This window comes from Thermobia domestica, chromosome 11, assembly GCF_964235325.1.
Source record: "Thermobia domestica chromosome 11, izTheDome1.hap1.1, whole genome shotgun sequence".
Classification (NCBI taxonomy): domain Eukaryota; kingdom Metazoa; phylum Arthropoda; class Insecta; order Zygentoma; family Lepismatidae; genus Thermobia; species Thermobia domestica.
In genome coordinates, this window is record NC_137464.1 from 216,493,552 (window position 1) to 216,509,137 (window position 15,586).

Sequence of the window (15,586 nt, forward strand, 5' to 3'; positions counted from 1 at the left end):
CCGCATAAAAACTTAAATTCAGGTCTTCAGCCATCTTCCAAATTGTAAGTCAACGGTTCTAGCGCACTAAATCGCCAACTTTCGCAATGTTTTCATTAGTTTTTGGTGTTGAAGGCCGGCCAGACCGGGGCTATCCTCTTATCCTCTACTGACTCGCGGCCATCTTTGAATCTGTGAAACCAGATAAACACGTTTGACCGGCCCAGACATTTGTCTCCAAACGCTGTTTTTAAGAGTTCGTAAGTCTCCGAAGCAGATTTCCCAGTTTTAAAACAAAATTTCACACGAACGCGTTGTTCCAATTTTTCATCCATTTTGCGCACTTAAAAATCCACCAAGACACACACACACGCCGCACTCAACTGTTTGCTACGCCGTACTGAATAAAGATATCTCGGTGCATGTTTCAACACGACTCAAGGACTCACCAAGCCACCGCTTCCATGCTAACGGGCGATTATATTTACTTCCCCTAAGCAGTGTTGGCAACTGTATTAAAACTTTCTAATATATATACGGGCACGGATCGAAGGGGACTGCAGGGGCTATAGCCCCCCTTGACGCTGAGGTATACACTGGATAAAGCGGCAAATTATGGTTTAGCCCCTCCCTTGATAATATCCTGGATCCGCCACTATATATATATTCTGTAAATTACGTTTCAGTGAAAAATATCTGAAAAAATAGCAATATCGGGTCCAAATTATCTAGACACTCAAAATATTGTAGTATTTATTTATTTATTTTGTATATTACTGTTACGCACACGCCTGAAATTCCATGATTTGTTCTTTCATCTTATCAGATATTTCTTTTAAAGTTTAATTTTTTTAAGGTTACATTCCTGATTTCGGAAAGCAAAATATTGATGATAATGCTTTTAGTTTTGCGTTCTCCTTGTCGTGTCTTCTTTCTTCGCCGCGCAAGAATCAAGATTTAGGATCAAATATGATTGCAAAATAAAAAATAGGGAAAGTGTACCCTGTTTGACAAGGCTTCCTATAAAATACAAGTAAAAAGATGTGTAGGTGGATAAGGTTGTCTCATTTCTGAAAGCAATCAGTCTTCCTTTCCGCAAACCTTTCTTCTTCCGAACCATATGATCAGATCGTCAACTAACATAATTTCGAAGATATGCATTCTCCACATTATTAGATGAACGATCTTTTCTCATTTCGTAACTTGTTTTCCTCCCCTACCAACTTTTTGAAGATCAGTGAGGAACAATGGTATGAATGGTTCAGGAAAGATCGTATCTGCACCTCCACGAGCAGGAAAAGAAACCCTGTTGATTCTCCAATGCCTGAATTTGTGTATATATTTACAGCGCTGTCACATTTCTTTGTAAAAAGTAATATTAATGAACTATAAGAGCTAGATTAAAAATAAAAAAGTGAACATGTAGTATTGGGGTAGGTTAACATCTGGAGAAATTTCGAACTGCATAAGACAAATAGTTTTTATAATACTTTGAAAAGAAGTTCACCATGTTATTAGATAGGGATTGATGATTGCAGCTGGAAACGTTAAACACGACCTTAACGAGGCCTTACATCTTATTAGTTATTAGAAACATCTACAGATTAAGTATACAGATATATCCACGAAGTGACAGAGTTATTCAAAATTATATTAGACCCTATACAGTATTCAATAAATAATATTTTTTCAATACCTGAAGAAGCCCTCGATGATGAAGCAGAAAATGCAATGGTTTGATAACCACAATATTTGGATGGATCACAAAATGATGTGTTCCTATCTCCTGTAAAGAAAATGATATCCGATTTATTTCACATACTTACTGGTGAAATTATTGTTACCAGAAAATAATTTGCAATTGTATAAGACACATCACCAAAATACTGCTATTGACCTACTAACATGTACTCAGAAATTAACCCCTTACCGCATGCCGTGCCATATATGGCACATACCCTTTTTTCATTTTAGCTTTTTTTGTGATTTATGAAAGGTATCAAATGACTATTTTGTCTGCTGTGTGGGATATTGACGTGTATGAATAAGAGATTTTGGTGTCATCTGGCATGTTCTTTGTGAGTTTTAAGGGTGTCATATATGGCACTTACTTATTTCTCGTCGGAATTAAGTGAAAAATCTAAAATTCAAGTTTTAATTCATTTTTCAAGTTCCCATATGAGGATTAGCAATACTGATTTTTTTTTTCGCTAAAAGAAAAAAATATGCAGAAAGGGGTTAATTGATTTTCTAGTTCTACTACTCTTTTGGATTAAAAGACCCAATATATTTCAGGCAAAAATTTTCTTGTAGACCTTATATTTGGAGAACTACATATAGTGTAGCCAAATCCAAACCAGACCCGCAACCAGAGGGAGCCGTGGGGCTAACCCCCCTAAACTTTTCGTAGCCCCTCCAGACCTTAACACAAAATGCTATTATTAATTCAAAAAACACAATTTAACTATTGGTAAGAGAATGTTTAATCACTTGCCATATTCATGCCCTCCCTCCCAAACTTCTGTGGCTGGTTGCGGGCCTGATCCAAACTATCAGGACATTTGCTGTAACATAACCTAATGAGAAATCTTGGATCGATTACCTCCATCAACTACCTAGATTCCTGACTTTCACCCTTTACATATTGGCCAAAGTATGGTGATCCATAAAATAGTTCTTGAGATTGTTGTGTCTACTGGACGTACGTACGAGGTGTGTTCAGAAAGAAACTGAACTTTTCAAAATAACACGTCAACCGACAGAGGAGGCGTGCTGCAGCTGCTGAGGCGCACCTAGCGGCAGCTTTAGACAAAATATTTGCCATCGGTCGCGTTTCGCTACGATCGTTAATTGATGAGATACAGGTGCTGAAGTGAACACTTTTACAAGCTGTTAGTTGAATTAATGATACAGTAATAATGAAAGAGCTTGAATAAAGATGTAAATGAGCAATAAAGATGTTACAGCAAAAGTTCGGTTTCTTTTTGAACACACTTTGTACACACACACACACACACACACACACATATATATATATATATATATATATATATATATATATATCGAGTGTTGGAAAATAAGTGCTACAACTCTTGGGAGGTGACTCACAGTCGACACATATGAAAAGAAATATCTTAATCCACGGTTCAAATTTTGTTAGAACGTGAAAATAACAAACTTGTATCATTTCCCACGTCTTCTGGCACATATGACGTACTCGAAATATAGGAAAATACCTCCAGAAATTCGTATCTTGCACACAGTGCACATGCCAAGACAAAGACGAAAATGACACATATAAGACTACAGCTGGAACACCATAAATATGGAAAATAAAACGACGTGAGAAATAGGAAGATGCGTCTTAAAGCTCTGATTGTTTACAACTGTGCAGTAGGAGTAACAAAATGAAACACACAAGCATGTCGGGATGTTGTACAAGAGCACTTGCCAAACAAAGTGGGTACTCCTCAAAGAAATGAATACAGAGAAAGTGAGGCTCCCTCGAGCCTCAGAGCAAGAGCGCTCGCTTTCGCTGGCGTGATCGCAGTTTCCAATCCTACTGGGAGCCCACGGCCTCAGATTCAAGACCCGAGTAGTTATTTTCCTATTTTTCGCACGTGAGACGGTGTCCTAGCAGTAATAGACATGTTGACATTTGTCCATTAGCTACATGTCTATATGAACACACACGTCGGCCATATTTCAATATCGATCATGCGATCCTACTAGTGACATTCATTAGGTTTACCCAGTTTCATAGTGATTCCCCTTGCACAATTTCAACTTGGCCTCAGTTGTTGCATCCTTATTTGTATGCAACCGTGCACATCATATTACATCGGTTTGAGGGAATATTATTGGTGAATTGGCAATGGCTTTCATATTCTTGACTAATGGCTAATCCTTACATTTCCAACGCTTTGAACTCACGTTTACTGAGTATGAGTGCATTTCTGGGCATTTTTCGTTAAGTGTTTCTGCAAATGTGAATCACCCTGCTTCATCTGTTGTGCTCTACCGACACTCCAGATGTCGTTCTAGAGCATTTGAGTACAAATTCGCTACATTTAAAACTCATAACGTCACTGTTGGCCAGCATCCGTACCTGGCAATTTGCAACCACACACAACGTGTATGAAGCTGTCTGCCATTTTGTATTTGTTCCAGATATTAACTTGATACAAACGAATTATTGTTACCTGGTAGAAACCCTATCAATTCATATCCATTTAGACGAATTTTCATTTGGCAGATTATCCGGGACTCCCTACGTTCCTTTGGGGAATCCCTTGCGCGTGCATGATAGGATTGTGAAACATGTAAAATTCAATACAGCAGGTATGACTTCTTCAGTGATTTTTTTACCCACCCTCTTTACGTTGGATAGTTTCCGAACTATTGGCGTCCGAAAGTCATTTTCCCACGCTTTCGGCACCTTGTAGATCCGAAACTATGTCCGATAGCCGAAAGTTCAAGATAACTTTTTTTCTTGTCTCAGTGGCAGGAGTCACCTCCCAAGAGTTGTAACAGTTATTTTGCAACACCCGATATATATATATATATATATATATATATATATATATATATATATATATATATATATATATATATATATATATATAGACTGTCCCATAATTCGTGTGTAAACTTTAATTTCATAGTACTCAGAACTGGTAAAAGCTAGAACTGTGAAATTTGCAGGCAATTTAGAGGAAGGTCAGAAGATTTGTTTTATTGCAAAACGAGATCGCGGGTGTTATTGTTTGCGGAGTTACAGGGTCAAAGGTCAAAATGCGATTTTTTTCCTTATGGGATTTCAATGTTAAATAGTAGTCTCACATATCATTTTTTTGAATATCCATCTCCGGTAGCAAAAATTGGTATATCGACATAAATTCTGATCCGAAACAACGTGATAACGAGAAATGTGGGCAATCGTGACCCGGTAACCTCTAACAGGTCATCTGTGACCCTTGAAGAAAAAGCTCCCTTTTCAACAGCTTATTGTACACAACTAATTCAGTTGAAGATAATGTTAAAAAAACATATGCACAAAGGATCTACCGAACATCCTTTTTAGCAAAACGAAGAGGTCAGCAATATCATCAGAGGTCAAAGGTCACGTAGTTCAAATGTCATATTTGATGTGTTAACAAACAAGAAACTGTAACATTGGAAATAATGCTTTGAAGTGCCATAGAACACATGCATAAAGATCCTTCCAACGAGTGTGTATGGGCATAGGGAAAAGGTCATCATAAGAGGTCCAAGGTCACGCTTTTAAAATTTCATGTTTGATGTGTTAGCAACTATGAAACTGTGACGTTTGAAAAATGATTTAAGCTACCATGGAACACATGCATAAAGGTGCTTCGAATTGGTGTGTATGGGCATAGGGAAAAGGTCAACAATGTCATAAAAGGTCAAAGGTCACGCAGTTAAAATGTCATGTTTTTAAGTGTTAGCAGATATGAAAGTGTGATGTTTGAAAAGTGATTTGACATGCCATAGAATACATGCAAAACGGTGGTCATGGAATACATGCAAAATTAATGGTCAACAATGTCATAAAAGGTCAAAGGTCAGGAAATAAGAAGTTTATAGTTCGTATATTGGCAAGTATGAGACGGCAATGTTTTAGAACTAATTTGGTTGGTATGGTATATAAAATTAAGAATGTTTATTTGGGCTCTCGGAAATCTTTTCTTTTAAATAACAAAATACTTAATTTTAGAAAGTCATTATAGAATGCGAGTAGTTGTGGGCAAACTACTCGCCCAAATGAATATTCATGAGTGTGTACTTTTTTGACATTTTAGCACTTGGTAATACACGTTTTAAAAAATGGATACACCCTTTTTCCCCGCATACTAATGACACATAATGTATGCAGGTGCGGCCGGAGGTAACATGACACATAATAAATTGGTTTCCGGTTAAAAGAAATGTTAATTGGACAAGCAGAATACAGAAAAACCTTTTCGGAAATAAAATATGCAGATCACACACGTAGAACAAGGTAATTCATTAATATTCAGCACATGTAACGCGACAGCTGCTGCTGGAGAACATTCTAGAAATTGTGATTGTTGGAATAGGGGAAAGAACACTCTCGAAACTTCTGGAAAGGTTTCTTGTAGTATACTTGTTCATTTTTTATATGGGAAAGGGACATATTGTAATTGTTGGGAGTATAAGGGGGACGGAACTGTTTGTTTTAATCGGGAATTGATTGCGGATTTTCCGGCATTGAAAAAATGATATGACTCGGTGTACTTTTATGGAATTATAACTTGACTAAGATATAGTATAATGTAATATGTAGGGAATGAACATTTTTCATTGCACCGGGACTCGAATTAGTATTCTCCCACGTGGAGAACCGTACGCTAAATATTTTGCTTGCAGTGCGAACTTGTTACTTATATGTAGCTATGAATTGTGTATGACATAACAGGTATATATAAATTATTGTACAGAAAGTTAGCAGAATGCGCCCCGGGAATCGAACCAGGACTCTTTTACGTGAAAAGCCGTACGACAAACATTTTGCTTAGCAGATGTTGTTACTTATATGTAGCTATGAATTGTGTATGACATAACAGGTATATATAAATTATTGTACAGAAAGTTAGCAGAATGCGCCCCGAGAATCGAACCAGGACTCTTTTACGTGAAAAGCCGTACGACAAACATTTTGCTTAGCAGATGTTGTTACTTATATGTAGCTATGAATTGTGTATGACATAACAGGTATATATAAATTATTGTACAGAAAGTTAGCAGAATGCGCCCCGGGAATCGAACCAGGACTCTTTTACGTGAAAAGCCGTACGACAAACATTTTGCTTAGCAGATGTTGTTACTTATACATAGCTATGAATTGTGTGAGACGTATAACTGGTATTTAGAAAGTATATGGTAAAAATTATTATTATTATTATTGTAAACTATTGTGTTTTTGTTTCATAAACGCTAGTGCAACAATGAGGTTATATGGCGACAGAACGTTTAACGTTACCGCAGATTGAATTTAACGGTTTTTCATGTTGAAAGCTAAGGCAATAAAAAGAGACCCGAGACTGTTTGAACATATTACCCAGGATGAAATGTAGTAGTGAAGTTAAAAGGGAAACTTTATACTTATAGTTTGTAATTGGAAATCGTAATATAGCAAATAATTAATTTTTAATTTTTTATTGTTTTAGGTGGTGAAGGAAATAAAAATCTTAATAGAAACACTGGAGAACAAACCTTATTTTCCTGAATTCTTTGTTGTTGAAATATAGCGGAGGTTTTTTTAGTGAAAAGGAGTTATAGATTGGTCTTAAAATATGGATTTACTGACACCGTTAGATGTTAGTTGTATGAAATATCGAAAATATTGGATAATGTGTGGTATGAATATTGAATACTGAAATATCGACATAAAAGTTATTATAAGTGGCCAACGAATATACTGGCTATACTAAAGGAGACGGTGATGAGAAATTCATGAATATGGTGGAATGAAGAAAGTGGGAAGAAGCATGAGAACCACGACAAAAACCCACGCACATAGTGTTTGTGCACCAAAAAGCTAACTTGAAACAAGCTGGGATTGAACCAAGGACTCTATGCACCAGAGGTGAACGCTGTATTGCGTACTCACCATAGCTTTTTCTATGTATTATATTTGGATGAATAAAAGTACGCATGTATAAGTTGGTGGAACGAGAATGTAGGCGGAAACGGGAGAACTTCACACACAATGCTTAAACTAGAAATACACTTTGATTAAGGTCAAGCATTTTGTTTTAGAAGTGACTTTTTTATGATTAGCGCTATTTAATGTGTATGAAGGAGGAAAGAAACTTACTGTAGCGCTTATTGGAGAATTATACGTTTGATACTCTTTATACAAAACTAGGTGTTTATATAACTTCATACATACTAGTAAAGAAAATATATTTAATAAGACGTAATGTACGTTAGGTACAATTTTGACATTATTTAAACAGTGTAGCTAACGACTCTTTTAAGGCAATACAAGAGACGGACAATTATTTGACAGCGCAGATTGTGATAGTAATGGTGTGCTTGGTTTATTAGGATTAGTCATATGCAGATGGAAACAATTGCTTTAAATAAAGAGATAGCACTTTGAACGTATAGTTTGGTTAAAATTGCTTTACTTTAGAACTCATAACATTAAGTACAAGGTAACCAACACCATTGGCGATAACTATTAGCAGGACTGTGAGCGATGGGAATTAGCGTGTTGGAGAGGCAGATACATTTTGCATACATAATAATAATGAGTATGAATATTTGACTTTGGCACCTAGAAGATTATGCAATCAATATTTTATAAATGTTTTGACGGTTGCATATAATATTTACAGACAGTCTGATACGATTTTGTATTTTATTTGAAGTGTGATTATTGTTTGTTTGAATTAAAAAGGGTATTTTATTTATAGGTCTTGTTTGTAAGTTAGAAAAAAACAAGAACATATTTTTGTAATGGTGTTATAGTCGCTAGAAGCGCAATAATTTAATACCTTCTATTACAGGTAGTAGCTAACATGTTCTTTTACAGTTGAAATAGATATCTGACAATTTAAACTTTAATAAAAACTAGTCTGAATTTCGACAGTTTTAAACTTTATTATAATTGTTACAAATGCATAAGAAAATAGTATTTTAATGTTTTAGTTGTATGCATATACAGTGCAGATATATTTGTGAGTGAATACATGACATATAGTTATAACATATCAGAAGTGATGTACTCCCGAAATTAGATCTTCCTAAACCTTAAATAGATTATATTGTGCAGTTTTCACTTATTGAGTTAAATTTGGTAATTTAAGACGAACTGTGATTTTGCTTTTTACCCACTGCAGTTGTATTGGATTGAAATACTGAACTTACTATATCTGGATTTTTAGTTACTGTTTTACTGGTTCTATGAATGATTTGGGAGGGCTGTTGTTTAAAGTGGAATTTGAACCATTACTAATGCTTGTAACGAGAAAGTATATCTATTGAGAAGTGTAGATTTTCTTTGACGCAGATGAGAAGTAACCTGTGTGTAAGACAGCAATACGAAAACGAATATTTGCACAACGAATTGAATCACTAATGCTCACACCAAGATTTATTTTAACTGTACCTGAGACTTTTGATTGATTAGTAAATGAGTAAATTATATTTTAAAGCGGTGTTGAGATTTATTTCGTATTAGGTTTTTAACTACTGTTTGGATTATTTTTTAAATTTATGTTTTATATAACAACAAGGTTATAAGGAACAGTATATTAACAGTAAAATGGGTTTTGAACTACAATAGGGACAACGTTAATGCAGTTGCTGTTTATATGAACTGTTATGGAAGATTAATTTTCATAGTATATATCATTTCTTTTATATTATCGTAACTGCAAGAGAACTGTATTATAAGACTACCTACCACATGTAAATAATAGTTAGAGCTAAAATACTGAAGTACTGGCAACTGAATTGTCAGTGAGAGTAATGTATTGTTTTAAAGAAATAAATAAATAGATATTAGAAAAATAATCTTAGTTGTTTTCTATGTTATATGAAGAAACTAGTGTTTAAGAAGCAGTGCATTAGAAGAAAAATAATTGGTTTCGAAGAATATGGTAGGAAACTGAAAGTATTTAATACTTAATTTTAGATTATTTTTTTTACAGACATTACCAACGTAACTGAATGATGAACTGTTGTCCATTGAACAAGAGTCACTGAGCTTGATACCTCGTGTTTACTTTATGATATGAAGACTTTAAAACTTTTCTTTTTAAAACTTTTTAAAGAAAATTGTGGTTGCAGTAGGAGAGAAATGCGTGATATACTGTAGAAAAGTTGATGTTACAGTACCCTTGTGCTCCTTTCTTATAAAAAGAAGTTAGTGTACTATTTTGTTGAGAATATAGATGAAAATATTGTAAAATTACATCTTGTTTTGCAAGTAGAATAATACTACTTCAATAATGCTTAAACACAGTGACTGTTAGGATGGATCCACCCTTCAACAAATTTCAGGATGTGCAGACCCTTACTTGGTATATGCTTTTAAAAGAATAAGGCTTAGAGAGCTCAATACTTTGAGGTAAAGGATAAAATGTCTATGAAATGCATAGAAATATACAGGAAAATACTTCTTCTTAAGATGATAACGTGAAATACTTATTCCATTTTATATAGTAAAAGGACAAGATTGTACTTTTGTGAATAATTAACTTGGACTTGAAAATCAAACACAACCCTTTTGTTAGACAACCACTAGAAATCCTATGTATAATGAATTGACACACACTGCAGACACTTTACTTTTATTGATCCTGATAATAAACATTGTATGGTAACCTCTTGAAACTTGTAGACCCACAGTGAGGTATACTCGGATATGGGGAGAGCACTATGACTCAGTGGTAGAACGACATTTTGATGGTCGTGATTTAAAAACGACCAAGTGAACTTTGTGGTGGACAACACCTTTTTTTTTCTCCTGGTACTTCCATTTCCTACAGCATTCATTTATTGGCTTAATTGGCTTATCCCTTAACCTAAAGGACGTTCTTCAGAGTAAGGAAGCTATCATGTTTCATAATATATAGTATAACAGGTACGATTGTCGTTGTATATTAAAGCCTCAACTTCCTCGATAGAATTTTACAACGACAAAAGATTTTGAATTGAATAATAATACGATTTCTATGCCTTGGCGGGCTAAGATCGAACCATGGATTCATCATGCGCCAGAGGTGAAGGATTTGAAGGTGATGAAGAATATTTTATGATTCCACAGTAGTATTAATGATTGTTTGAGATTCTTAATATACTATGTGATACAAAGGTTACATGAATTTTATTTTGTTCTTTTTGGACTAATGTTTAAGAGGACCAGAATGATAGATTTCAAGAACTACCTATGGTGCACGGATTACAGTTTTAATTTTACAGCTTTATACACATGCATTCAAAATTATAAGGCCATTAGATTTTTGTATAAGACTCTTGTTGGACTTGACTTGATTTGAGTTTAACATCTCTTTTCACCAGCGAGGCTATATGAGACGTGGACCTACTGATTAATGTGGAATCCGAACCACATGAGCTCCCGCCGGGAATCGAACCTGGGTAGACTTTTGTTGGAATAAATGCTTTCGCTGGAACTTTTTTTTTAATTTAATGTAAAACTTTAAACATAATGAAGAAAATAAGAACATACTGAGGTGAAATAAACTTGAAAACTCCCACCGTGCAAAAGAATTAAGGAAAACAGCTTCTGTTTCAAGCTGAGACTATCCATGGTTGAGATTGACCACCAAATATAACGATTATTTTTCTCAGATGATGAGTTTGTATGCTTATGCCAATAGCTAAAACTGGAAAAGTGAACCAGGTAGTGTTTGCAAAATGGTATTACATGGTTTAATCTCAGAACATGTGCCATTGTGATGGACAAAAATTCCATGGGTAGTGGTGCTGGTGGACAACAACAACTTCACGAAACATCTGTTGGTATTAAAATTAACGATACATGAACTTTCAAAAGACGAAATGTTTCTTTATCTGGACTGTTAATACTTTTTTGAAATTTCATCGGAACAAGCATTCAACGTAAACTATAATAAACGAACGAACTATCTAGTTGCATTATAGGAGGGCGATACAGGTGTGGATGAAAAGTTTATGTATTGATTTTGAATACGAGTTGTGTGCGAGTAATTCAATTTTATTTAACTTTTAATATTAGAGATTATTTTATACGACCATTTAATATTTTATTATTTCTTATACATATTCGCTTTCATCATTTGTCCATTGTAATGTTAGTAGAAAAAAAAATGTTTTATTTAACAACATGAGCACGAAAACCCACAAGAAAAATATTAGACAACATTCATAATTATCACTGTACGGAATACTTCTTTAAATGGAAACAGTTTGATCCATTGATAGAGTGCACCCATCTGGCACGAGGATCCCTAGTTCAATCCCAAGACCGTGACAATTTGTGATGGACAACACCCTGTGGATATTCTCGGGGTTCTCCATTTCCTACCACTTTCTTCATATTCAACATTTTTACAATCATTATCCATTCAACATTACCTACTTGTAAAATGTCTCGAGTAGATGAGTATATAAGACTCATGCCAGAACAAAATGTTTTCTCTTTGCTCTCAAGCCAGAAAAAAAAGCAGAAACTCATATCTACATGCCAGAATAAGTGTTTTCGCTTTGCTCTCAAGCCAGAAAAGAAGAAACTCGTATCCACGAAGTGAAATTTCTCGAGTTGCTACTCGCCAAATTTCACAAGTTTCGTGGATACGAGTTTCTTCTTTTCTGGCTTGAGAGCAAAGCGAAAACACTTATTCTGGCATGTAGATATGAGTTTCTGCTTTTTTTTCTGGCTTGAGAGCAAAGAGAAAACATTTTGTTCTGGCATGAGTCTTATATACTCATCTACTCGAGACATTTTACAAGTAGGCAATGTTGAATGGATAATGATTGTAAAAATGTTGAATATGAAGAAAGTGGTAGGAAATGGAGAACCCCGAGAATATCCACAGGGTGTTGTCCATCACAAATTGTCACGGTCTTGGGATTGAACTAGGGATCCTCGTGCCAGATGGGTGCACTCTATCAATGGATCAAACTGTTTCCATTTAAAGAAGTATTCCGTACAGTGATAATTATGAATGTTGTCTAATATTTTTCTTGTGGGTTTTCGTGCTCATGTTGTTAAATAAAACATTTTTTTTTCTACTAACATTACAATGGACAAATGATGAAAGCGAATATGTATAAGAAATAATAAAATATTAAATGGTCGTATAAAATAATCTCTAATATTAAAAGTTAAATAAAATTGAATTACTCGCACACAACTCGTATTCAAAATCAATACATAAACTTTTCATCCACACCTGTATCGCCCTCCTATAATGCAACTAGATAGTTCGTTCGTTTATTATAGTTTACGTTGAATGCTTGTTCCGATGAAATTTCAAAAAAGTATTAACAGTCCAGATAAAGAAACATTTCGTCTTTTGAAAGTTCATGTATCGTTAATTTTAATACCAACAGATGTTTCGTGAAGTTGTTGTTGTCCACCAGCACCACTACCCATGGAATTTTTGTCCATCACAATGGCACATGTTCTGAGATTAAACCATGTAATACCATTTTGCAAACACTACCTGGTTCACTTTTCCAGTTTTAGCTATTGGCATAAGCATACAAACTCATCATCTGAGAAAAATAATCGTTATATTTGGTGGTCAATCTCAACCATGGATAGTCTCAGCTTGAAACAGAAGCTGTTTTCCTTAATTCTTTTGCACGGTGGGAGTTTTCAAGTTTATTTCACCTCAGTATGTTCTTATTTTCTTCATTATGTTTAAAGTTTTACATTAAATTAAAAAAAAAGTTCCAGCGAAAGCATTTATTCCAACAAAAGTCTACCCAGGTTCGATTCCCGGCGGGAGCTCATGTGGTTCGGATTCCACATTAATCAGTAGGTCCACGTCTCATATAGCCTCGCTGGTGAAAAGAGATGTTAAACTCAAATCAAGTCAAGTCCAACAAGAGTCTTATACAAAAATCTAATGGCCTTATAATTTTGAATGCATGTGTATAAAGCTGTAAAATTAAAACTGTAATCCGTGCACCATAGGTAGTTCTTGAAATCTATCATTCTGGTCCTCTTAAACATTAGTCCAAAAAGAACAAAATAAAATTCATGTAACCTTTGTATCACATAGTATATTAAGAATCTCAAACAATCATTAATACTACTGTGGAATCATAAAATATTCTTCATCACCTTCAAATCCTTCACCTCTGGCGCATGATGAATCCATGGTTCGATCTTAGCCCGCCAAGGCATAGAAATCGTATTATTATTCAATTCAAAATCTTTTGTCGTTGTAAAATTCTATCGAGGAAGTTGAGGCTTTAATATACAACGACAATCGTACCTGTTATACTATATATTATGAAACATGATAGCTTCCTTACTCTGAAGAACGTCCTTTAGGTTAAGGGATAAGCCAATTAAGCCAATAAATGAATGCTGTAGGAAATGGAAGTACCAGGAGAAAAAAAAAGGTGTTGTCCACCACAAAGTTCACTTGGTCGTTTTTAAATCACGACCATCAAAATGTCGTTCTACCACTGAGTCATAGTGCTCTCCCCATATCCGAGTATACCTCACTGTGGGTCTACAAGTTTCAAGAGGTTACCATACAATGTTTATTATCAGGATCAATAAAAGTAAAGTGTCTGCAGTGTGTGTCAATTCATTATACATAGGATTTCTAGTGGTTGTCTAACAAAAGGGTTGTGTTTGATTTTCAAGTCCAAGTTAATTATTCACAAAAGTACAATCTTGTCCTTTTACTATATAAAATGGAATAAGTATTTCACGTTATCATCTTAAGAAGAAGTATTTTCCTGTATATTTCTATGCATTTCATAGACATTTTATCCTTTACCTCAAAGTATTGAGCTCTCTAAGCCTTATTCTTTTAAAAGCATATACCAAGTAAGGGTCTGCACATCCTGAAATTTGTTGAAGGGTGGATCCATCCTAACAGTCACTGTGTTTAAGCATTATTGAAGTAGTATTATTCTACTTGCAAAACAAGATGTAATTTTACAATATTTTCATCTATATTCTCAACAAAATAGTACACTAACTTCTTTTTATAAGAAAGGAGCACAAGGGTACTGTAACATCAACTTTTCTACAGTATATCACGCATTTCTCTCCTACTGCAACCACAATTTTCTTTAAAAAGTTTTAAAAAGAAAAGTTTTAAAGTCTTCATATCATAAAGTAAACACGAGGTATCAAGCTCAGTGACTCTTGTTCAATGGACAACAGTTCATCATTCAGTTACGTTGGTAATGTCTGTAAAAAAAATAATCTAAAATTAAGTATTAAATACTTTCAGTTTCCTACCATATTCTTCGAAACCAATTATTTTTCTTCTAATGCACTGCTTCTTAAACACTAGTTTCTTCATATAACATAGAAAACAACTAAGATTATTTTTCTAATATCTATTTATTTATTTCTTTAAAACAATACATTACTCTCACTGACAATTCAGTTGCCAGTACTTCAGTATTTTAGCTCTAACTATTATTTACATGTGGTAGGTAGTCTTATAATACAGTTCTCTTGCAGTTACGATAATATAAAAGAAATGATATATACTATGAAAATTAATCTTCCATAACAGTTCATATAAACAGCAACTGCATTAACGTTGTCCCTATTGTGGTTCAAAACCCATTTTACTGTTAATATACTGTTCCTTATAACCTTGTTGTTATATAAAACATAAATTTAAAAAATAATCCAAACAGTAGTTAAAAACCTAATACGAAATAAATCTCAACACCGCTTTAAAATATAATTTACTCATTTACTAATCAATCAAAAGTCTCAGGTACAGTTAAAATAAATCTTGGTGTGAGCATTAGTGATTCAATTCGTTGTGCAAATATTCGTTTTCGTATTGCTGTCTTACACACAGGTTACTTCTCATCTGCGTCAAAGAAAATCTACACTTCT

At 34.4% G+C, this 15,586-nt stretch overlaps 1 protein-coding gene across 1 annotated transcript in view; it reads right to left on the bottom strand.

Annotated features, from left to right (window-relative positions):
• The window catches only part of LOC145663744 (pickpocket protein 28-like), an 89,749-nt gene that overhangs the window by 35,140 nt on the left and 39,023 nt on the right, over positions 1-15,586 (bottom strand). The window contains exon 6 of the mRNA XM_081729829.1: positions 1,676-1,765. Within this exon, the coding sequence (XP_081585955.1) occupies positions 1,676-1,765 (90 nt within the window). The remainder of the gene's footprint in view (positions 1-1,675; positions 1,766-15,586) is intronic.